The sequence below is a fragment of the Carlito syrichta genome, unplaced genomic scaffold (assembly GCF_000164805.1).
Source record: "Carlito syrichta isolate Samal-C Ts95f unplaced genomic scaffold, Tarsius_syrichta-2.0.1 Scaffold234134, whole genome shotgun sequence".
Classification (NCBI taxonomy): domain Eukaryota; kingdom Metazoa; phylum Chordata; class Mammalia; order Primates; family Tarsiidae; genus Carlito; species Carlito syrichta.
This window is the reverse complement of record NW_007178230.1, coordinates 31,494-55,324: the sequence shown is the minus strand read 5'-3', so window position 1 is coordinate 55,324 and position 23,831 is coordinate 31,494. Positions and strand designations below refer to the sequence as shown.

The following is a 23,831-nucleotide window of genomic DNA, read 5'->3' as shown; positions in this document are numbered from 1 at the left end:
ACACAAAATCCAGAGACGTGGAATGTCATGGCAAACAATGACTTTAGACGGAGGAGAGTAGAGTGCATGGTGGTAATGGAATTCGAGGGACTGTCTGTGAGGAGATGTATCTATATGAGAAGCCATACATAGAAGTAAAAATATTTTATTTGCAAGCAGAAGTGAGTTGCAGAGACACATAAAAGCAGTAAAGCAGTACCTGACCAGAAAGGAGTAGAAGAAGGGGGAACAAAGCTGTAGTCTGGAGGAGTGACAAAAGAAAAGCCACAAAACAAAGAAGGGGCTTAAAGAAAGAAAGAAAAAGAGAGAAGCAAAAGAGCATTTAGATATTGGCAAAAAAAAATATCATAATACAACTATTTTGCTGCCTGTAATCATAAGAAAATTGTTACATCAAAGTTGGACTACCAAGCTCCGTCTTCACCCACTTCTCTCCTATCACTATTTCTAAATAAAGAACAAGCCAAACTTTTACTTTTCAATAGACATTAGTCTTGCAATTCAGAACTGTATCCTCTTATAGGAAAGCACAGCATAGCTACCCCATGGTGCCAACCATGAACCCCATCCATCCAAGGATGGCCTTCTCCTCTTGATGTAGTGCCCAGTTCCCACCCTGTTACATCAGTGGCAAGGGGCCCGTAGAAGAAAGAGCCCATAGGATGGTGTCAATGAAACATGCAGAATCCATGGAAAATTCAAGAAAATTTATACAATTTGTTAGGGGACATCCCACCCTTAATCAAGCATGCACATGCCAGCCTACTTTCAAAAGGGAAAAAGTATACAATTAGAAATGCATCTTATCTTATCTGGAAACTCTAAATCTTATCATATCTGGAAAAAGAATATATCCTCCACATTGTAGAGACATACAGAGAAGTATACACATACAAAAGCTCAAAAACATTATACTTTGCTTTTAATAAAAGCTAATGACATTTGCCAAATGGTTCTAATATGTTAGATACCATGCTCAGTGTGCTATCTTCAGTATTCCATTTAATCATCACAACAACCCAAAAAGGGAAAGTACTAACGCTAGTTCCCCTTTACATCTGAGGAAAGCCTGGACTCCATCCCCAGGCAGTGTGACTCCAGGGTGCCCGCCCTTAGCTACTGCTGCACTCCTCCGTACCTTCCATTCTGCTTCAGTTGCACAGGCAACACACGATGCAACTTGCTGGTACTATGATGCCAACGCAGTGGAAGTGAAAGGTGTGTGTATATACTTTCTCCAAGTATTTATTCACCCCTTCTTTCTTGTAAAAGATTATTCAGTCAGGCTATGTTTGCCTAGAAAAAGGGCTACATTTCCCAGCCTCTCTTGTAGTTTGGTATAGCTATATGACCAAGCTCTGGCCAGTGAAATATGAAGAGAAGCATCATAAGGCAGCTTCTGGGACGTTTCCTAGCAAGACAATAGGCACATGCCCCTGCCCTTCTTTTTTTAGTTCTTATTCTATCCTGCTGTCTGGACTGTAAAGGCTACCACCTAGGTCCACGAAGAGGAAGGTCTCTCATCTTTCAGGATGATGGAGAATGAGCTTGAGGGAAGTCAGGTCACTGAAAATTTCATGAAACAGAGATGACCTACCCTTCCCTCCAGATCTGGGATGACTACTTCCAGAGGAAAAAAACAGTCTCTCTTGTCTACGCCAGTGGTTTTTGGGTATGTCACTAGCACCTGGACCTACTATAAACTGTTACAAAACATTTTCTGCAACCAAGAATGAGGTGAAATGGGCTAAACCAACTAGGAATGAGTTTACATAATCTTTCAATATATTCTACCTCTTTTCAGGTAATTGACTTGACAGCCACAGAATTCTTCTATAGTTAATATGCTTATCAGGAAGGAGTTCTGGGGATACTTAAGAATAGCAGTGACGTTTAGGAGATTCCTAGATGCCACCCAAGCATCCTAGCCAAGGGAACTGGAGGGAGTTTAGTTATTCCTGAAATAATGGGCCATGGAGACCTCATATACACACTGACACATTAATGACACATTTTTCTCATGAATGATTCCATGTTCATTTTTCACCTACCTTGAAGTATATCCTTCTTGATAAGATTGTTTTCTATTCCATTGCACATTCTGCAGTACATTTTTTATTTTAAAATACAGCGAAATATGCCATTACAACTAATTTTACAATTAGCTCAAGTTATTTACCGCCATTCAGTAGAACTGGTACATTTTCATTTTCTTTAGATCATGATATATCCACTGTTAGAGAGAGGACAATATGCCATCTCGAATTTAATGAAGCAAATGGTACACACTTAACTCTATTATTGGCAAAAAATCTGGTGTCAAGATTCCTATCTCATGTCTGTGAGAACTTAAATTAGAAGCCCTCCTTCTTCACATTCCTTCTGGAAAGTATTAGAATTTTTCCTTGAACTATTTTCTAAGTGTCCATCCTTGGGCTTCTTTCTGGGACTATTTCATCCATAAAAAATAAAAGGCTATATCTCTCCAGAATTTCTAATAAAGGCAATCGAAGCCAGAAGTCTGAAATACAGTAAGAGACAAGCTTGCTCTAGAAGGAAGAAATGAAAAACCAACGAAAACTTCATTAAATGCAATTTAAATAATCTCAACAATAGGTAGTAGATAAATTAGAGAAGTTAACCTGTCTGTAATCTTAAAATAGCTAACATCTCTGAAGTAACATGGGTAAGGCTTCATCAAAGGATGTGAATCTCTGTTTCAGTTGCCTAATACCAGCGCTCTCTGCTTCTTAGCTAACTCTAAAAACCTTACTATCATTTGTATTCATAGCAAGTAGCCAGACTTTGAATCCTCTTAAATTTTGTCGAAAATATTATAATTGCAACGACACAGTCATTAGCCCTCATGGTTAGGCTATGGCCCTCTGTTGGCTTCACTCTAAACTAATTTTTTCCCTGATGAATGGAACAGATTCTTGGACATGGCTTGGCTCCTCACTTGAATTCCACTCTGTGATGTCAAATGTTTTCATGACACTGCAAATTACAGCTTTTATGTCTTATTTAATTTGTCTGAAACTCCCCATCTTCCTCCCTATAATCTAGCTCAACTTCCCACTTTTTTTAAAACAAGAATTCCACTGTTCTCCCTGCTGCAGACCACCCATGCAGAGTCAGTATACTGCTTGGCCCTTCCTGTTTCCTCTCTAAATCAAATGCCTTCTCTGCAATATAAAGCTAATTCTTCACTAATTCTCAGCTGCACCAATTCAATCCAGGTACTTACATCATTACTAACCTTAGAAAACTTCCTCCCATGTGATCTCCCTGCTTTCTACTTACTTTCCATTCTGCTCTAAATACAGCCTCATAGCCACTCAACTCTCATAGATTCCATCATGACATTTGCTAAATGATTAGGAAATCAAAATTCTGACCTGAACTCCTTGGCAGCTCAGCCTGGCCTCTCCTGACTTTCCAACCATAAGTTTCCCACACACTTTCCCTTCACCCAGACTAGCTTCCCACCACCCCCCATGCCCTCTCCCAAGTCACTCTGCTACATTTCCACCTCAAAACTTCTGCTCATTCTGGAATGCCACCCCCCTGCCACCCCAATCTTAACCTCCCAGTCTCAAAAGTCCAGCTCAGGCCCCTCCCATGAGCCACCCAGACAACACTTCTCTGCACTTTCTAACCCTCTGCTAGTCACTGGCATCACGGTGCTTCCCAGCTCTGCTGTTTAATCACTGCATGTGCTCCGTGTTGTATCTCCAAGTAGATGTTAATTCTGGAGGGCAAAGGCTAGTTCTCCTGTTGCTTCTGCATTCTACACGAAATCAGGTCCGGCGCTAAACAACTGAAGCTACCTCACTGACAAGTGTCTCGGCAGGGTATTTAATTTTGCAAGTTCCTTCTGCCGCTTCCCCCTATTCTCTTAGCTTGTCTTCTGCTCACTTAAACTGCTCAATAAGACTTCTAACGAAGGTTGAGCAAACACAAAGGAAAGAATGTGAAATACGTTCAGGTTCCAGTTCCCAGGCTACCCGAGAGCCATAAGGTACCAGTGATATTCCTAGAATCACTTATTTTTTTCTGAGATGCTGAACAGCTATTAAATACTGTATGTCTCATGGTCTTAGCCACAATGGATGCCTGAGGAATCTTCTTAGGAGTGAGAGGTTAATCTGGTTCTCCTGCCACTCAGTGTACAGCTCTCAGGCAAACATTTTAAGGATCGGGAGGGATGTTTCTTATTCTTCTACACATAGCAACAATGATTTATCGCTGTCACTCTTCCTATCCATCAGTGCACTGCCTTTGGGTCCTTCACTCCTTTGAGCTGGAAAAACATCATTTGAATGCCTGGTTCCTATCAAGACAAGAATAAAAGATAACATATTTCCCTAAGAAAGCATGGATTTCTATCTAGACATTTTAAAGAATGCTTTAACCTGTAACACATATTTACATCCCTACTGAGAATCTATCTACCTATTTCTACACACTGACACAGATGCATGGGTTTTTTTTTGTTTGTTTGTTTTTTAATGAAATTCCACCTACTACGCTAAGAAACTCCTAATAGAAGAATTATTGGTAGGTGTATGTCTTGGAAATAGAATGAGAAAGAGCTGAGTAGCAGCGACATTCAAATGGAAATGTTGAGGTGATCAACTCCCTGACCCTTCATTCCTGTCTAATATAGTAAATAGTCTAGCTGCTGGTGCATCATGTTGATTTGGAAGCTTCTTGAGAGAGAACTCTTTTATCCATATCGGTATCCACTTAAGACAACATTAAATCAATATTAAGACTTTTTTCATTGAAGGAATTATTTGCAAACTGCATGCTTCCTTTAAAGGCCTAACTTTCCTCCTCCTTTAAACACTTTTAGCTCCATATTAGTACAGACAAGGAAGAACCTTGCTCAGAGAGGTCATTACCCTGATGTCTCTGGTCTCTGGTTATTTTGCATGTGTATGACACCTGGTTCTCAATTGGGCTAACATTCCTAGGGCATTATTAGCAAATGAGTGACTCATAATTTGGTGGTTTAATGTTTCCAATTAGGAACTATTAATAGTACAGGCAAATATTATGTATCAACTTTTCCAGGTTAAACAAACAAAACTTGAAACACTAACATTATCTAATCGAAACAGAAGCTATCTGTTAAATAAAGAAATTGGGAATAGAAGTTATCAGCACAGCCATAATAACTTATTGGCAAGTCATTAATGAATATTATTCAGTTCTGAGACTTGACTGAGAATACAAAGCCACAAAACACAGAAGAATGTCAATTAAAAAGAAGAACAACACAGCGTTTACAGTAGGATAAAAAGGTAATAGTGACTTGATACTGATGCTTCTACTTCTGTTGTCAAGGCTAATAAGCATGGATTTAAAATATCATGTTCTTGATAAAATTATAAACTCTGCAGCAACCTGGATGGAACTAGAGTCTGTAATACTCAGTAATCTATCACAGAAACAAAGATCTGAGTACTACATGTACTCACTCATAAGTCAACCCTGAACATTTATCATAATACTATAAGAAAGGGATAGGCAGTAGTGGAACACTGCCAAGGGAGGGGGGCACATAACATCAATAAGGGCACCCACACTTTACCTGTATGATGAACACGTACGTACCTAACCCTCATTTGTACTCCACATTTTTTAAATAAAAAAATTATTTTTAAAAATTTTATGCTCTGCCTTAATGAAGCTATTCGTGTTCATGAGCAGTGAAAATGTACTCAATTTTCAGTAACATTTGAAATTTGTACACAGTAGAAACCAAGCTCAATTGACACCTGCTTAAAGTAATGGTTATCAAACCATGAAGTATGTTTGAACTAACAATGACCTATTACATGTATCAAAGAACACTGCCCTAAGCATTTGCTAATTATCCTCTGGGATAGACATTACCTAACATCCAGCTTTTAGTTGTAATACGCACATGTGCTCACACTCATTTATGTAACAATAAGTTGTTAGTAAGAATCTCAGGTAATTGGGCCAATGGTTCTTATAAACACAGTGATCACTTGTGTTCCCTGCCCAGCAGTGGTCCTCTATATTTCCCAAAGAATTACACTCCTATGTGGGATGCTTTGATGAGCAGTCCAGGAGGTTTTTTTTGCCAAGATTGTCTACAGATGGCCTAACAGCAGAGAGCATGCTGAGAATTTAATGAATGTTTAATTTAAATTTGTGATCCTTACCCTGATTTTATTTTAGAGCTCAGGCAACATTTTTAGACTCCCAGCAACATTCACAGTCATAGAATCAAATACCTGCTCCTCCACCTCCTCCAAATAAACTAAAAACCCCTTGTTTAGTGCTTACTATATATTTTCTACATTGTCACTGAAATAAAAAAATAGAAATAATTCAGATTGATTTCATTTAATTGAATGCTGACACCTGGTAAGTAGACAAATTTCCGTTAACCTGAAGTCTAAAGATATAACAAGGAACACTTATATCTAGGATAATTGAAAAAAATAAGCAGCTACTTAATATTCAGCACTGCACAGTACAGACATACAAAGCCGTTAACAAGAAAACAAAGTATAAGGTCTTTCCTATTGCTATGGAAAATTAGATCATTGAACACTGCCTAGGGATTTCATTATTGATAGGTCTAGGGTTTGTCATGATGCAGACTTAATTCTAAATTCATACTCTTAATATCTAATTGGCAGACATTTATTACATTACTGGTGTGCCAAGGACTGTGCTAAGATACTATCGGAGATATAATAAGTAGGCAGAGCCTCTGACATCAAAGGAGTTTACAAATTAGTGAAGGGATGAACAGACAGAAATTATATACAGCTATGGGAGTGATTCATTTTGGGTTGAGAATCTTATGACTAGATTTTGGGTTTCACAGGAGCCCTAAAAACAAGTCAAAACCCTCTAATCTTCCAGTTGCTCAGGCCAAAAACCTCAGCGTCATCCTTCAGACTTCTATAACTATTATACATCACATCTGATGTGCCACAGCATCCTGTTGAATTGCCTTAAAAATATATCACCTGTGCCAGCTCCCTGTTGGTCCAAGCCACTATGCTCTCTCACCTCAATTGCCACAGGGACCTCCTAACGGGTCTGCCTGTGCCTACTTTGCCATCTCTTTTCTACACAGAAGCCAGAATAATCTTGCTACAAGTTCAAGACCACCCCTCACCTTTGCCAAAATCCTTCCAACGGTTTCCCATTTCTGGGACAGTGTAAGCTAAAGTCCTCCAGGGCCTTACGGGATCTGGCCTCCCTTGCTTCTGGGACCTCATTTCCTGCCACTCATCCTCGTGCTCCTTCTGTTCTAGCTACATAGCACACCTGATATATGCCCCTTCCTTAGCACTGGCGGTTCCCTCTCTCACCTCCCTGAGTCTTGTCTCAAAAGTAACCTTCACAGTGAGGCCTACCCTGATGTCCTATAAAATAACCATGGACACATACCATGAGCGTCATGTGATGCTGAGAGAAAACAGGGCTTACTTATTGAGGGGATGACCTAAAAGCAGCCAAGGAGGTAAGAGTGGACAGGGTCCCCCAAACACCCACCAACCTACTGCTTAGATCGGACACGAATGGTCTGCACACACCGTGGTTAAAGTGTCAGTAGCCTGCTCTACATATGGATGGGGGACTTATGCAAGCTTATCGTAATAGAAGCTCCCTGGCCACACAAGTGGCCTGTTGGAAAGGGCAGCGTCTGGAACCGGTGACTGTTGGACTAACTTACAACTGATGAACCAGCTCTCTGCCATGCTACCAAAAGGAAGGGAGATGAGACCCCTGTTTTGTTCTTCGTCACCAAGCCAGCTGGGTTAAAGATCATAAGCCATTCGCCAGCACTCTGGAGTACCAGTGCCTCGGTCTGCTGTTTTATCAGAGCACTCAGACTTCTAACATACTATCTAATTTAGCTATTTTTAAAAACCTGTCATCTACCTTCTCCATCAGCACATGCATTCCACGAAGTCAGGGACCTGTATGTGTTCTATTCACGGCCATACTTGAGTAGTGTCTGCCCTGAAGTGGGCTCTCAATTAAGATCTGTCCAATCAATGTATGCTTGCAGGGACTCTTGGAGGGGGCTATTGTAAGGATGCAATAACCAAAGAAGAAATGAAGATAAAAGTGCTTTTTTGAACTAATAATGATCTATTACGTGGACCAGAGAACACTACCCTAAGCATTTGCTAATTATCCTCTGGGATAGGTATTACCTCTGCAGAACTCTACCCTTTGAGGAAGAAGGATAAGGGGGAAGAGAGAAAATTAACTAAGATAGAACGAGTTTTGAATAGGGAAAAATTTAAGCCAGCAAGTCAGACGGAAAACTTGAAATTTTTTTATTTGGTTCCGACAAACTGAAGTACATCCATAGAAGAGCTGCTGGGATGATGAGATATTTGACATCCACTTACATGCTAAGGAATTGAATAATTATTTTAAAAGAGAAAATGAAGGAAGGAAAGAAAGAAGGAGGGAAGGAAGGAAGGAAAGAAGGAAGAAATGGAGAGAGGGAAGGAAGGAAGGGAGGGAGGACAGGGAAGGGCAAGGAGTATACCAGATGAAAGGTTATTATAGTAGAAATATTATGCAGCATATCTATTTTGACTATATAGTATAGTATTTTATAGTTTATTTGAGATAATCATGGTAGGAAGACTAACAGTTTATATTGAACTCACTAGAGTAAGTAGTTATAGTCAGTCAAATTTCTAGATCAATACAAGAAAAAAATTAATTTTGTTTGAAAAATAAATTGGGTGCTTTTTGTGACAGAGAACATAAAATAACTTCAGCGTTGAACCAAAACCTGCTGATGACTTCTAAGAAGTGTCCGAAGTACTTCTTTGAAAAAGCCTCTATCAGTGCTAACATGACTGTTAGGTCTGAGGTGTCTAGATACGAGAAGAATTCCTCGGACATTCTTACCTATTGCTCAGACATTAGGCCGTATCACAAATAACACTTAAGGGGGAGCGTGAGGGATATAGTGTCTGAGGCAAGCTGAATGTATAAAGCAACAAATGAAAGTATGAGTGAATGAAAGAAAACCCTTGCTGGTTCTGTACATAACTGCTTCACGCTAGAGAAGAGAGTTGCAAGGCCAAGGTCTCTAACAACCGGAAGTCCTTCCTTTATGCAGATTTGGAATTCGGTAGGGAAGTCACCCATCCATTACGTATGTCAAGAAAAAAGCCCTCTCAGTACTGATCCTCACAACTAGGAGCCTCCTTAAAATTTTTAGGAAGAAAAAAGGAGAATTTATCTCAATTTAGATAAATTCCTTTTTGTTTTCCCAGCAGGAAAGACTAGAAAAAACACATCTTTGGATCAGGGTTTCTACGTGAGAGCACTATATAGCAAGTTAGGAAATGCTACGTATATTAACTGGTGTTGAGATTAGTTTTTAATTTAGAATAGAAGGTTATATGAGCCAGTATAAAAGCTAATGAACAGTGTAAAAGATGAGAAATTCTAAGAACGTAAGTATTGCTGACTGAGCTTTGAAACATTTAAAAGGTGGCTTTGAATGCAGTTATCTGAATCTGTAGAATTTATGTCTGTAAGCCATATTCCAAAGCTATTCTGGATACCAGGTACTAATTTTTAAAGCCATCAGACTCAGGATAAAAATGCCTTACAGTAGCCAGTAAAACTCTTGAAGTAAATAAATAAAAAAGGGAAGCCCAGGGGGACCTACTGATGAAGACATGCAATTGTTGTTGATCAGTTGCCCAAGAACTGTACATTCTGCAGAAATCACAGATGCACTGAGTAAAACAGAATATAAAATGTCAGCAATGAGTTGTAACTAATGTAGCCCATGGATTAGTATGTATACTGGGAAAGTGTAGCCAAACCCCAGGAACCGGAAGTAAGAAACTCAGGTACCAAGGAAAACTAGGGGAACTCTAAGTAAACTGTCACTTTCCTAGAAGGGAACATATCATGCAAACAGCATTTCTGAGGTATCTGTTTAACAAAAGAAATCTTTTCATGGCGCTTCCCACAGGGCTGGAGATTCATGGAATCCTCCATTGGGGACATTAATCAAATGTATGCAAAAGGTGTTTGAAAAATAAGAGTGTCCTATTAGTCATCAAATTGATGAATATCCGAATTCTTAGGGTCTTTTGTTCTATATCATATATTCAATACAGTGTTTCAGACAGATGGCCATGCAAGTTTTGTTAACCTGCATGAGCTAGAAGTGCTTTCTCTCAGGAAAACAATCATCTCACTGTGGAGAAGCTGTGACCCACGGACAGCACTTGGTTGTACACTACAGTACTATTTCTTTTAAACTCCCATCCATCGGCTGCCTGATGGCTCCAATAATACACAGTCCTCTTATGACTCCAAGTTGCAAACGCTATGAAAAGAAAAATAAGAACAGAATGGAAAATTTGGAGAAAAATTTTAAATTAATATATTGAGGCTGCAGTGGGTTGAACTGGCGGCCCTTTGAAAAAATACGTCCACTCGGAGCAGTGAATGGGACTTTGAAACAGGAGTCTTTGCAGATGTAATTACGGATCTCAAAATGAGGTCATCCTGTATGAGGACGGGCCCTAGATCCAATGACAAGTGTCGAGAAGGGAAGGGGAGCTGACACACAGAGGAGGAGGTGATGTGAATGCCAGGCAGAGACTGGAGTGACACATTTACAAAGGGACACTGAGGAGCGCCAGCAGAAGCTGGGGCAGGCACGGGTGGGCTCTCCTGCACAGCCTCCAGAAGGAATTAACCCCATCAGCACTTTGATTTTGCCCCTCTAGCCTCCAGAACAGTGGGAGGGCAAATTTCTGTTGTTTTAAGTCACTCAATTTGTGGTAATTCTATAGTAGTTCTAGGAAATGAATACAATAAGATTAAAACCATAGCTGGGCATGGTAGCGCGTGCCTGTAGTTCCGGCTACTTGGAAGGCTGAGGCGGAAAGATCACCGGAGCACTGCAGGTAGAGGCTGCGGTGGCCGGGAGCGTGTCACTGCCTTCCAGCCTGGGTGATGGAATGAGACTCTGACTCAAAAAAAAAAAAAAAAAATTAAAATAAATATTTAAGTTACCAGAATAAAATTAGATCCTCTCAAACTCAAATGCCAAATGACCAAAGAAAAGAGGACAAAAGGCTGAGTCTAAGAAAAGGAAATCAGAAAATAAGGGTGGAGGAACACAGGTATGCCAAATTAGAAGGGTAAGAAGGCAGAGACTTGGCCACGTGGACGTTTGAGGCAGCTGTGGAGGAGACAAGTACTGGCCCTATTAGACTGTCATAGAACTAATACACAGTCGTTAAGGAATGATCAGGAATAAGACAGCAATTTTATGTCGTATTGAGTTAAAAATATATGACATGAGTTCTCCAAGTCCCTGCTTCTACCTGAAACACTGAGAATAAAGCCTGAGCACCTTGTCAGATAGCTCATAGAATAAAGAGACACACAGGTGGGTGGAGGAAGAAAGACCACCCCCAGGGAGAGGCAGCCCAGACTCTGCTCCGGCCACTTCTGCTTTTTGTGCATTTTTTAAGGGTTGCTACTCTTTTTGTCAATTTTTGAAGGGTTGCTATGCTATTTCATCACACCAAAAGGAACATGCTGATCTGCGTTTTGTTTTTACCCCACCCATATTTCCATGCTTGTTCCAATATCAGCTTAGCACCCTGACACCTGCTGTGTCCCTCGTGGACCTTAGGTTTGGACTCCATGTATCTGGCCCTTTCTGAGGCTACTTCATGAAGGTACTGAACCAAAGGTCAACAACTGAGAACAAGGAAAGGATCCTGGCCCTGAGGGCACCAGGCAACAACGTACTAGAAGAAATGAAACCTATATACAAATGCCTGCAGTTCTCAAATGACTGTGTTACATGTTAGCTACCAAACGAAGTGCTAACGATTCATAAAATTCTGCCTGCAACCCAGACCACTCTCCTTGGTGTCATTTGCCTTCTGAACCATTGAGGTACCTAAACACTGTGCAAAACAGAATGTATGACCTCTTTTAAACCTGTTCCATCTTGTCTGTTTCCTGGTGGGTCAATGGTTTCACCATTTGCCAGTTGCCCAAAGCAATTACTTGTGGGTCATACTTGCACTATTTTTATCTCAACTCCTTGATGTACTCAATTCAACCACTAGAATATATTCAAGTCTTCTCCACTGTCTTTCTTCACGGCCACTGTTCAGCTTTTGTTCAAACCGCTTCACCTCTGTCATGGTCTTTACAATAGTCTCTAACTCAACTCCTTTCATGCACACCACCCTCCAAGCCACTCCTCACACAGTGGTTAGCAAGTCTTTTAAAATGATATAAATCAATTAGTGCCATTCCTTTTTTAAATTTTTTTTCATACTTTTTCTTTATTTTATTGTAAAGATGTGAGGTACAAGTCAGGATCAGGTACATAGATAGTCTGCGTGCAGGTGAAGTTTGGGCTTCTAACTGGTCCTCACTTCCCCTGGTTTAGGATCGGGTACCCTTAGTGATGTTACATGCCACCCCCTAGCCCTAGCAGTGTCCCGCAACTCCTGATCCTTCTCTCATAGTATTGTGACGAATGTTCAGAACCCACTTATGGGTGAGAACCAGCGGTCCTCAGTTCTTTGTTTCCGTAATCGATCACTGAGTATGATAGACTCTAAATCCATCCAAGCTGCTGCAAAGTCCGTAATTTTGTCTCTCTTTATGGCTGTATATGTATTATGTATATTGTGTATATGTGTCACATTTTCTTTATCCAGTTCATTTTTGATGGGCAGCAGGCTTGGTTCCATGTTTTTGCTATTGTGAATAGTGCTGTGATAAACATGTGTGTGCAAGTATCTTTTTTGCAGAAGTTCATGCCATCCTCTGCCTATGAAATTCATCTTCACTACAAATATCAGAATCTGCTCACTATGCTCCAAACACGTTGAGCCCCTTACAATTCTTTAAACATAGAAATCTCTCTGCTGCTTAAGAGCCTTCACACAACCGATCTCATCACTGTGTGGCTTCCCTGCTGTCTCCCTTCCCACACCCTGCCAGGGTCTCCTGGATCCTTTAAGTTTAGCCTACATGTTGCTTCTTCAGAAAGTCCTTCTCTGACCCCACAGGCCAAATGGCCCTCCTGCCCTACCCTTGCACTTGAATTTGGCTTCATATGGCATATCAAAGTTTGTGATGATTTATGAAGATATTTCCTTTTGTCTGTTCCTGATCACTAGATTGTCCATCATATTCATGATTATAGCTCCAGCATCTAGCACCAGGCCTGGCCTGTGGTAAGTGTTGAAAAATATTTGTTGAGTAAAGGGATGAGTGAGTAAGCAAATACAACGAGGTCGCAGGGAAGGAACAGACGGCTTCAAATATGACCTTCTTTACTCACGCTAGTGTTCTATGTGCCCTGAAATCAGTGGACCAGGTCCCCCATACCCGGAGCAGGTAAAAGAAGGATGCTACCACTTCCTCCCAATTCTGCAAGCATAGCCAGCAAATGGCATTGTGTCCACCTTTTAAAACTTCCTATGTTGAAATATTTCAGACTTAAAGAAAAGTAGCAAGACTAGCATGAAGAATTCTCATACACTTTTCATGCAGTTTCCCCAAATGTTAACGTTTGATGATGTTGGCTTTAACAATCTATGCATTTTTCCTGCGCATTTGAGATTCAATTGCAGATATCATACCCTTTACTGCTAAATACTTTAGTACATGTTTCCTGAAAACCAAGGTACTCCCTTATATAACCACAGTAGATTATCAAAAACAGAAAACTGCACTAATATAATTATATTACTTAATCTAGCAGATCTATTCAAAATTTGCCAATTGTCTCATTCCTTTATATATTCACATACATATTTTACAGCATAAACAAAATATATTGTTATATATGCATATATATGTGTGTATGAATCTTCTCACCTTCCCCACCCCAGGATTTAATCCAAGATCACACATTATACATAGTTGTCATATCTCTTTGGTATCCTTTAATCTTTAATCTGAAACAGTTCCTCAGTCTTTCCTTGTCTTTAATGACCTTGACATTTTTGGAATACAGGCCAATTACTTTGAAGAAAGCCTTTCAATTTGGGTTTCCTCCTGATTCGTTTCAAATTATGCATTGAGGGGCAAGAATATCACCAAAGTGTCAATGTGTCCTTCTTAGAGCACTGTGTTAGAAGGTACTTGATATCTGTCTGTCCCATTGCCAGTAATGTTAACTTTGATTGCCTGGTTAAATTATTACCATTTTCCTTTTGTAATTAATAAGTTCTTTTTCTATTTGATATTATATAAATATAATGATAGTCAAAAGATGTTTTTTAAAAACACCCAACTCTACTCTGTGGCCTAACTAATTCTCCATAAATAATAACCTAGGAAAATGTTTAAGGTCTGCTTATGGGTTACAAAATAGCCAGTCGGGCAACTTTTCCTAGTGTGATGATCTATCAACTTTCCAACTTACCTCCTTCTCTCATGCATACAAAGCAAGAAACCTAAGATTCTATTTTTAAAAGAACATAATAACATCTCTGCTCTCATTCCTCATTCACCAGATGAGAACGCTGAGGCTCAGACAGGCTAAGATCAGACAGCTACTTGTGGAAGACCTGAACATAATTAAGTGCTCTTTGTAGAGCAAGAAAGGCAAAAGTCAATTTAATGCCCTTCAAATATATAAGCCCTACAGGTACACCCAAAGCAATCCTAAGCAGGTGTGCTATGACTATTTTGGAAAATAATGGTATACTTACACCGATCCACAGAACACCTTCCACAGAGTCACTGCGGTTTTTAGGGGAAGACAACCACTCACTATGCCTCGGTTTTGTTTATTCTCTTTCTTTCTCTCTTAGAAACAGTTAAGTCATTCCAAAGACAAAGATAAAACCCCATCACCCTGGGAGACAACCTGAGACACACCTGCAATGGGCTCCTACCATGGGACATTATACTTCTTACCCAATATGTGGGACTTTTGTTTAATTCTAATCAATATATTTTTACATGTTATTTTGCACTTGCATGAGATGTCATAATCTTATTAGATTGTACAGACTTGAAAAATGATTGGTATTCATGCCAAGAACACTCTAACCTAGGCTAGCCCCAAAGCAAGCAGCCTCTATAGTGCTCTGGAACTTTCTTTTCCAAGACGAATATGTTATTTAAAACTAATAAGAATAATAAGCAGCAGGTTTCAGGTGCTGAAGTTCCATTCTCAGCCTCTACCCAGAACACAAGATGGCTCTGAGTTGTACCTTGCCAGACCTGCCTCTTCCAAGGCATTTTAAAAGCAGTGAAAATGCCTCTGCTCTGTCCTATCTAGTATCTCAAGGTAACACTGCTTGATAAGTTATTTTTAGATGATATTTAGCTACATATCCAAAGTTATGAGCCAGAGGTAAGGACTATAAAGACATCCAGTACAATCTTCCTAGACAGAACAAGTAGCATTTCTTCCTCACCACTTCCTGGGACGTACTACATGTATAAACACAGAAGCAGTGCTTTCACTGAGGATTAACACTTAATCAAGACTTGGTATAAAATAAGCAAGTGATATTTAAGAAATCATAAAAGCAAAGCTGTAAATTGCTCTAAGAGTTGTAATTAGTAAATGTATTTAAGCTTTAGAAAATAGAAAAGTAAGCCGGGCTCGGTGGCTCAGCCTGTAATCCCGCGCCTTTGGGAGGCTGAGGTGAGTGGATTGCCTGAGCCCACAGGTTCAAGACCCACCTGGGCAACTTGGCGAGACCTCATCTCTACAATAAATCAAAAATCAGCCGGTCATGGTAGTGCATGCCTGTAATTCCGGCTACTCGGAAGGCTGAGGCGAAAGGATCGCCGGAGCCCAGCAGGCAAGGCTGCGGTGGCCAGGAGCGGCCACTGCACTCCAGTCTGGGCGACCGAGTGAGACTCCAACTCAAAAAAAAAGAAAACAGAAAGGCGTTTGCTGTGTTAGGAGAAGAGTCAGTAAGTGGTAGAAGGGTAGAAGGGTCTTCGGTAACTTCCAATGCGTGTTTGCCATGTACAAGCACTGTGCTGAGTGCTTTAACCATCTTCGTGTTCCTCTCATTTTATACAAAGTTAGTAAAAGTAAACAAGATATTTGGATAGTACTATCAATTTGATCTAACATTATTATCCTTCTTTGTGGTAATGAATGAACAATCTTGGAGTGTTAATCATTGTGCAATCATTGCTGACTCATCTACTAACTCACTCTCATACTTCTCTTGGACCACTTTGTGGGTGAGACCTTCCCTGATCACTCTATATACAAATACCAAACTCCTCCAAACTAGTCCTGCCTAAGTCTCCTCATTAAAATGTAAACTCCATAAAGGCAGGGATTTTTTTTTCTTAACTGCTATGTTGGGAACCAGAAAGGTGCCTGGTAGGTGTTTAGTACATATCTGTCAAATTAATGGTTGATTCATGGCTGGGTGTGGTCAAGGCAAGAGGATTGCTTGAGCCCAGGAGTTTGTGATCCGTCTGGACAACAAAGCAAGACCTTGTCTCTACAAAAATTCAAAAAATTAGCCAGGCGTGGTAGTGCACACCTGTAGTATCAGCTATTCATGAGGCTGAGGCAGAAGGATCACCTAGGTCAAGGCCACAGTGAGCCATGATTGTGCCACTGCACTCCAGCCTGGATGACAGAGTGAGATCTTGACTCAAAAAAATAGGAATAATAATAATTTCTTAACAAAACCAAACCATAACAAAGATTAAATTTTAAACAAATGATTTCCTTCCCTTCTCAACTGCAAATGAGTTTTAGTGACTTGACTTAAGTTACTAGAGTCTCTTAAAAAGATTGGGTAGGGAAGTTTGAACTCATGACTCTAGTTGCTGAAACTGTCTCTAAGACTAGGAAGGATATTCAAAAATCATGATATTGGCTGCACATTTTTAAAAATTAGCATGGAATTTCCTTCCTAGCTGCTAAACACATTTGAGTATTAAACACTTCATTAAACACTAGAGACACAATTCTAAGTTAGGCAACTTCATTCACTACTGAACAACATTCTCTGAGTAACTACATGTGCCAAACACTGAGGTCTTGGCTGGGAGGAAAACACATAGTAAAACACCAGGGCTAACGACCTTCTTAGCCAATACGGGACATCTGCTCTCCCTGTTGGCCACCTCTCCCGACAAGCCTCTCTAGAACAAAGTGAGCAGCTCAAACAGGACTTTTCACATAACTGCCCTTCCTGGCAACTTTTATTATCTCCCACTGCTATGAAGGCAAAGAAGGAAAAAAAAAAACATTGAAAACTATATGTTGCACATAGGGAGAAAGTTATAACTTTGATCAACATTTAAATTTGTAGGAATTTTTTTTTTTAGAGAAAACTCTCCATTTTTGAATGAGCAAAAATTTTGTCTATATGGAAATCTAAGATAACTAGATAATCCTGGGCTAAAAATAATAGAAAGATAAAATATAATAGGTGTTCAAAGTTTTAGCATAAAGTTTTAACATAACAAGCTTAGGCATATATCACTGACCCACTGTAAGGAGAACATCTATTAAGTTATTTAATTAAAACAAATCTATCAGTTAATGTGAAGAATTACTTGTTTATTTACTTATATGAAGTATGTACAATTTTACTGATGTGGTTGAAACCTTGGGCATTACCTGTTTTCTTCCTGTTTCTACTTTTTAGGGAAAAAACATAAAGCTGTATGAAACTGACACAAATTCTTTTTTAAATACCGTTAGATATTCCAGTTTTGCTTAGATTAAAGATTCTGAGTAATAAAACTGTATTAACTTCTCCCCAGAACAGTTTTTTTTTAAAATGACATCAAAATAAGGAAATGAAATGATACCTTCTTCACAATATTTTCCATCACAAAGTACTCTTTAGCTATATCTATCTCCAGGAAGATTACGTAACATCAAGTGATGAGAAAAAAAGTTTTTTACTTAGATGCACACTCAAGCTATATATATTATGCTTTCACTTGTGCGCTAATGTTTTGTGATTCGTTGTGGCACAGTGCTCATCCTGTAAGAAAGTGGCCAGTCTATAGCTTTAGAAATACTGGCATCCCTAAAAACACGTTAGTCATTTTGAAATTCCAAAAGTAGGGAGGCCGAGGCGGAAGGATTGTCTGAGCCTAGGAGTTCAAGACCAACCTGGGCAACATGGTAAGAGCTTGTTTCTACAAAAGAGAAAGAGAGAGAGAGAGAGAGAGAAATTCTGAAAATAGTCATTGAAATAGACCTTAGCAGATTTGAGATAAAAGGCTTACTAGAGAGCTGTGTGCCATCCTTGCTTAAATGCTATAACTCAAACAGCATTCTGACCACAAATATTATGTGTAAATTAAAAATAGCTTGGTTAATACAAAAATCACTGAAAAGTACAACACTTATAGACTAACATCCCCTTTATGTTTCTTATAAATTTTTGAACACTAACATAATTTTTAATTTGGCACAAAGATCCCACGACTCACGTTTGTAACCTGCTTGGTCCATCTGACTCTACCCAGCTCTAGGAAAAAACGCCTTTGCTCAGTGCACCAGCATATCCATTGGTCTTATTTTAAAATTTGGGATGAAGATGTTGAATGTGGCTGTGCCTCTGATCCTTACGTGACAGCAAATTGTACTCTCCATCATAATACTCACAGCTGTTGCCTGCTGTATTACCCCTCTGTCCAGTCGAATGTTCTGGCTCCTTATATGGAAACTGGAGAGTTGTATCCAAGGTTCTGAACCCTTCTTTAAGAGAATGATGCTTGTAGTATTCCACAAGTTCCTTTAGAAAAAAAAAGAAAAAAAATCAAAGGTTAGTTTTTGATAAGGATATTTTCATTTTCACAAACTCCTTAACACATAATTATATAAGACATAAAGATGATCAATTTAATGCTAAATTTTCCATATATGGAAGAATAAGTCAATGACCATCTCCCCCTGCTGTTTGGAGGTACGTGACACCTAGCTAATAATTGTCCTTGTTACTCAGGCAATTTATAATATGAATGACCCCCTATTATTATTCATGGATATAGAACATCCGTTAGTCTCAGTCAGATGTGGCAAATGAAAAGAAAACCACCCTACACTTCAATTTCAGAGTAGTAATTATTGTTCTTATTTATGAAATACTTGCCTTTCCAAACCAAAATAAAAGGAACAGCTGCTTGCTGAATATATAGCAATTTCTAGTTTCCTGCATTTTATTTTCTTTCAACACAGCAGAGAAACAAACTTGATACTAAATGTACTTTTCCACAGTAAACAAAAGTTGAAAAAGCACAAATGGTACTTGACATTGTTCTTTGGTTTGTGATTAAGTGTTAGTGAACATCATATATCGTGTGTCTCTGCATACCTGCCACTCACAGAGGTCGATAATATGGTTCTTCTCAATTTTCTCTTATAAATAATTTGCCTTAAACACAACCAAGTCTAATACAATCACTATACACCAACTTTTAGACTAAAGTTTCAGAAACTTTCTTTTCATATATTGGTTTCACAGATCCTGTACAAATCTGAATCTTTCCACTGAAAACTGAAACTGAATCATAATGCATAATGGAAAAATACAACTTATTATTAGATGAGCACTGTAGATATAAAGTTTCTCATAAATATCTGAAAAGAAAATAAAAGCAAAGTCACTTTTAACCTATTTATTCAGTGCTTCTATTTTCCAAAAACAAACAGTAAAAAGGCAACTCGTTTCTTCTAAAAAAAATCTCACTATCATTGACTCAATACTTCTGTTCAGTGGTTATGTTCAAAGTTCCCAAAACAAATCAATCGGACCAAAAATCACCCAAAAGAAAAAAAGGAGAATCATCCACTATTTATTTATTATTTATGACAAAACTCAGATAAGATGTGGAATACATTGCGCTGGGAGTTTCAGGGTCACAAAGTTGATAAAGATAAGGCTCCTGCCCGCTAGGAGTTCTCGTCCTAGAAGGGAAAGTTCAAAGGCATGGCAGAGAACTATGATACAGGTGTCCAACGGGGAGGATAAGGAAAGGTTTCATGATGGAGGTAGTTCAGCTTAAATTGAAGAGCAGATAAAATCACAACAGCCAGGAGCGGGCAAGGGTAGGAGAATCATTTTAGGTAGAGCAGCTAGGCTGGGAACAGACATTGAGGTGATAAAGTAAAGACCACCTTCATAGACTAAAAGCAGTATGGTTTGGCCACAGCACTGGATAAAGTAAAAGGAGATTTTTCAATCCTCACACCTGTAAAATGGGATAATAAACCATTTCACAGACCATACAAAGAATATAAAGCATGTGGTACATGTGAAAAATCTTAACAGCTGCCATTTGCCTACATGCCTGGCCCTTTACCCAGTTTCACAGCATCATCTTCGAGAACCTTATATGACGGGCCTTACTCCTACAGATGCTCAAAACCCAGTGAGGTTAATAAACGTATGCAAGGTCAAATAGCTAGTGTCTGTCTCTTTTAAAGTCTGCTCTTAACTACATCATGCTATTAGCAAATGTAAACACAAAAAAAGGAAGGCAAAAGGGAAGTTGTGTTCACTGCGGTTCTATGATGTATCAAGGAACTTTGTTTTCTTAGACTTAGTGTGTTAGAGTCTTATATACAACATATCCATAGCTTTTAAAATACATATTTCTTCCTTGGACCCAGATAATGGGAGTCCTTAATGAAGAAAAAAAAAATCTGAAATCAGAGCAACCTCTAAAAACAAAGAGAATAAGAAACAAAATACCACATACATCCCCAAAATTGTTTCAATGATCAGAATATGGCATCTGTCTTATAGCAACTTATAACATGGTTTGGAGAGGCAAGGTCTAGAACTAAATTCTGCTTAGTGACCAATATTGCTATTTATTAAAAAAATACAAAGTAAAATTTTGTTAAGCTTCTGAAGAACTATGCATGTATATTATGTTCCTGATACAAATGACACCAAAGAGTTTTCTCTTAGTCTTGTTATTTGAGTAAAATGCTTTCTTTGGCATTAAGAAAGTAAACTTGAAAGGAATTATAAGTCAATAAGCTTTGAACTTCAAAGTAATTTCATTATAGGTAACAGGAATTTTAAGAATTTTGCCATGAATTATTATGAATTAAAATTTATGTGAAGTTGGCTAGATACCATATAATTATCATACAGAACAAGGACTGGTGATCATTTAATACCCACCTATTCCAAAATTTCATGGAGGGAAAAATGACTTTTCCAAGGCCTTGGGTCATGTGGCTTAGTAAACTGCAAAACACTCTTTTTATTATTTCCCTAAGCATGGGAGAGATTTTAGTTGCATTTTTACAGTCTTAGGTGGGTAAATCTTCCTACATGTTTCTAACTGGGTTGAATTAAATAGTGCCACCATGGAGCTTTCCAATTTATGCCTTTATGCTTTCTGTATTTTAGTCTAATCCACCCCTGCTTTAGCAGTCATTGACCTTCAGGTACAACAAGTAAATAAGAAGACTCCAAACAAAAGAAATCGCTAAGCCTTCCTTATCTCACACTGACACAGCAGTGTCAACAATTCAAGTCTCTCTGAAAAATAATGAGTGAGAGCCAGTCATTCCAATTACCAAGGAAACAGGCAATGGAGATGGTTTATAAACAGCATTTGGACATGGATTGTCTGGCATACATGGAAATTAGAACAAAATTAATGCCTTGTAATCTGGATGCAGAAATTCATTTAGGATTTGAACTTAATGACTACGAAAAACAATGATTCTGATTAACCAAGCTATTGAAACCCAAGGGAAAAAGGTGAGGTCAGAACCACCTAAGGCCAATCTTCTCTTTGAAGAAACTGGCTAATAAGAAATAAGCTCCAGAGTTTGCTTGTCTTTTACATTCTTTCCAGATTAAAATTTAATTCCATTTCCTATTGAGTTTCATAGGTAGAAGAGTATTAACTCTAATACCAGTAAAGGAGGATACTGAACTATTCTTAAAAAATAGCAATTCAAATCCACAGACCACTCCTCACTTATAATAGTAACGATGTTACTGAACACAAACATGATAAAGGTAACTCCTTGAGGCCGTAGGACCCTGATTTTGAGGAGCCCCCTGCACTGATTAATCTTCCACCTCCTTCCTAAAGGTCTGGTTACTGAAACATGAGGCTGTCCTTTGGACCAAGTTTCTATGTGTCATTTCCTAGCCTAGGTTCTAAGGACTGCACTGTTGTGAGGGTCTTGATACTGCCGAATCTACTGATTTGTAAGCTTTTTAAGAACAGTTGAGTCCTTTTGGAATTCTCCAAAAACACAGTGATTTAACATAGCAAGAAGTTCATATAAATTCGCTAAACAAATGAACAGAAACAAAAAGAAAAGGCAGCTTCAGACTAGTGCAGCTGCCTGTTCAGCAATTTTTAGTTATTTGCTAAACCTGACAAAAGCACTTTTCTGAAACAGAAAATTTTCAGCTCCTTGTCTTCCTTTCTTTACACAATTACATCCTTTTGCTAATGTTTTTCGGTTTCATTGTAGTTTTTCACTGTTAATTCTTAATTCCTTTCCTTTAATACACTGCAATACGTGCTTTCTTACAAAAGATCTCCAGATATGGAAGGAACAAAAACAATCATATGCATGTGTCTCTAACAGTGGAGTTTCTGAGATTTTTATACATAGCACATAAAGTTAGCTTATTTTAGCCCTATGACAAGTACTTTTAATTTTCTTTCCAGAACATCATTGCAGAAGCTTGTATGGCTCTCTGGCACAAAGTATTCTGGGTCTCTATTGCTTTCACCATAATCACAGGTTCACATGCAGATGGGAACTCACAGATCTATGTCTGCTAATCTAGGACATGGCGGGATTACTGGCTTTTCACGTCTAACCTTACTAGCTGAAGAACCCTGAGCTGAACCCAGGTGACACAAAGCTAAATGGATTGGCCCTTTCCAGTGACTATTTCTTTCATCCTCTTTGCTTGTCTTTTCTGCTGGGAGTTCCTTTTGCTACTTTCAAAGTCTGTAAAGGCTGGCGGTTGTCTCTGGCCCTGAAGGCTTGTTTCAAGCGCATATTAACTATAATTCTGTGGGGCAGCCTCATTACAATCCAAGGAAGTTCTGCAGGTGAAAACTCAAGCTGGTGTGTCTTGCAGAGATGTGGAGGGCCCCGTGTATGCTTTTATCACATCTCAGCTGCATCTGGCATTCATTATTTGGGCATCCACTTGCCACCACCTTCCTAGGTTTTCATTTTATGAGGAACCTCCTCTGGTCCAATTTTCTCTGTGCAGAGCCTGCTTGCTTCAACAGAACGTAAGCCACTTCCAACAGGGAGGATGCCTGGATCTTGGTTAATTTGACAGAGTTTACATTATCCAGGACATGACCTTGCTGCCTATCCGTAGCTTCTGAATTGGGAATGTGATATTTATGTCCATGGAGATTTTCTTATTTTTCTTTCAACTCAAGATGCTTCGATTTCTTTAAAACACTGATCTCTGCCTTGAGGCAATTCGAAATTTTTAGATAATGCCTTTAAGCTGGCCTATTTTGTAAGAGTCTTTTATACTCGGTTTTAACTTTAATGCTAAATATCTGCAATATCTTTGAGATGTTTTCCAGATAGATGTAGTACGTATCCTTTGATGGACAGTTCAATGAATGAGTGGTTCTTCCCAAAGTTACTCAAAGTACTTAGTAGCTACAAATGCATCTTACATCCTATATCCAAATTCTTCATTATCTCAAGAAACTTTCAAACTTGAGAACCAATCTTGAGACCACTTTTAAGGAACTATGAACTTTTCTTTTACTGTATATATGATATATACAATATACTTATATGCTAACAA

General features: G+C 38.9%; 1 protein-coding gene across 1 annotated transcript in view; it reads right to left on the bottom strand.

Moving 5' to 3' along the window:
* The window catches only part of LOC103253501 (guanine nucleotide exchange factor VAV3-like), a 45,286-nt gene that overhangs the window by 5,052 nt on the left and 16,403 nt on the right, over positions 1-23,831 (bottom strand). Inside the window, exons 5-6 of the mRNA XM_008051789.2 lie at positions 18,662-18,791; positions 200-283 (exon numbers count right to left, since the gene is read on the bottom strand). Coding sequence (XP_008049980.2) covers positions 200-283; positions 18,662-18,791 — 214 coding nt within the window. The remainder of the gene's footprint in view (positions 1-199; positions 284-18,661; positions 18,792-23,831) is intronic.